Below are 1,980 nucleotides of genomic sequence, written 5' to 3'. Positions count from 1 at the left end.
CCAGTCCATGAGCAAGGGGGGTGTCCTCAGAGCAGGGTGCAGATGCCCCTGCGCTTGACCTCGAAGGCGGCCATCATCAGCCCCAGCTTCTGCTGGCTGTAGGGGGGGTACCGGGGGCTGTTGAGGGGCTCCAGGCCCATGCTGCGCTGCAGGCAGCCCCGCTGGTGGCTGAAGGTCTCGAAGGTGAACTTGCCGTGGTACCTCCCCAGGCCACTGTTCCCTGCAACAAGACAGCACAGGGCCTTGGTGGGTCTGGTGTCCACCCACCCACCCTTGGGGCTGAGGAAAATGAAGCTCCCAGGAGGGATGGAGAGCACTTGGTGGGTGTCATGAGGGTGGGAACAGTCTCTTCTCAGCAGTGTCCAAGGACAGGACGAGGGGCCCTGGGCAGCAGCTGGAGCACAGGAGGGGCAAGCTGAACATGAGGAGGAACTTCTTGATTGTGAGGGTGACAGAGCTGCCCAGAGAGGCTGTGGACCCTCCTTCCCTGGAGACATTCAAACCCATCTGGCCGTGTGGGACCTGCCATAGGTGCTCCTGCCTGGCAGGGGGGTGGGATGGATGATCTCCAGAGGTCCCTCCCAAACCCACCCCTTTGTGACAGTGTCTGGATGGCACCACGTCCTCATCCAGCTGCCCTCTAACACCAGGCCAAGCTTCCATGGGAAGGGATCTAGAAGACCACAGAGGTGGCCTTTAGACATCCAGATGGAGCCAGGGAGGGGGGGGCATTTGGAAAAAGAAGACTGGGCTGGGAGAAAACATCCTATGGGAGCTACAGCTTCATTTCCTTGCTCCATGTGACTCCTCTCATGATTGGTTGAGCTCCTGGAGTGGAAACCTAAAACCACAGCCCAGTGGAGATACAGAGGAGACCAAGACACTGTGGGAAGCAGAGCAACAGCCTCCCTGGCTGCCTCGATCCATGAAAACCTGACACTCTTGAGCTGGAATTCCAAGCTTTCTCCTGCCTAGAGGGGCACTGCATGTGGAAAGGAAGGTCTAGAGATGTTTCTGTGGTGGCCACCTTCCAAATTCCCTGCCCTCTCACCAGGACGGGGCCACACGCCCACGAGGAGCTACCCTTGGGATGGTGAACGTGGAGAGAGGGAACCTCAGGGAGCTCCAGGTGGGTTCCTGGGTGCTCCAGCAACCCCAGGACCCTTCCTCACCCTGGCCAGCAAGGCCCAGGCACCATGGGGGGGGGTCACATCTGGATCTGGACCTACCGATCCCCCCGAAGGGCAGCGAGGTCAACATGAAGTGCATCAGGGTGTCGTTGCCACAGAAGCCACCACTGCTGGTCCTCTCCAGCACCTGGTTCACCACCTGGGAAGGAAGCAGAGGTGATGCAGGTGGGTCTCATCACTGCTCCTGCACCTGCAGCTGCAGTCCCAGGGCTGCCTGCCCTCCAGAACATTCCTGGAGTGTGAACACGGCCAAAAACCACCTGCCAAGGAGCAGGAGGCAAGCGTAGGGTTCCTCCAGAGAAGCTGGACATGGCTCTTGCCCTCTTGGCTCCACAGGCAGCACTCGTCAAGCATCACCCCATCCTCCTGGAGCAGCTGGGCTCCCAAGCCCGGCCCTGGCCCTGCCCAACCCTCAGGGCCTTCCTTGCTGCTGGAGGAGAAGGCATAAACCACCAGCGGCCTCTCACGGCTGGTGATGAACCCGATGGCTTCATCCACGTTGGCTACGGTGACGATGGGCAGGACGGGGCCAAAGATCTCCTCCTGCATGACGGGGTCAGAGGGGAGCACATCAACCAGCACCGTGGGAGCTGCAGAGCAGGGAACACGAAGGCATCAGCAGAGCTTGGGAGGTGACACCTCCATCCCCTCCCCGGGACACCTCGCCCAGCAGTTCCCCCCTCAAACCTTCCCCAAACGCCACCTCCACCTGGGACCTCCAGCCGTGAGACCCTCCAGCCCCCAAGACCCCAGGCCCACCCCACAGAGAGGTGAGGCGCCAGGAGGAGGT

At 61.0% G+C, this 1,980-nt stretch overlaps 1 protein-coding gene across 1 annotated transcript in view; it reads right to left on the bottom strand.

Moving 5' to 3' along the window:
* Window positions 1-26: 26 nt before the first annotated feature.
* Window positions 27-1,980, bottom strand: part of LOC104391518 (aldehyde dehydrogenase family 3 member B1-like) — a 3,741-nt gene continuing 1,787 nt past the window's right edge. Inside the window, exons 7-9 of the mRNA XM_010000833.1 lie at window positions 1,616-1,780; window positions 1,230-1,331; window positions 27-220 (exon numbers count right to left, since the gene is read on the bottom strand). Of these exons, the coding sequence (XP_009999135.1) occupies window positions 27-220; window positions 1,230-1,331; window positions 1,616-1,780 (461 nt within the window). The remainder of the gene's footprint in view (window positions 221-1,229; window positions 1,332-1,615; window positions 1,781-1,980) is intronic.

The sequence above is a fragment of the Chaetura pelagica genome, unplaced genomic scaffold, assembly GCF_000747805.2.
Source record: "Chaetura pelagica isolate M959 unplaced genomic scaffold, ChaPel_1.0 scaffold2086, whole genome shotgun sequence".
Classification (NCBI taxonomy): Eukaryota; Metazoa; Chordata; class Aves; order Apodiformes; family Apodidae; genus Chaetura; species Chaetura pelagica.
This window is presented reverse-complemented; position numbering and strand designations above follow the sequence as displayed.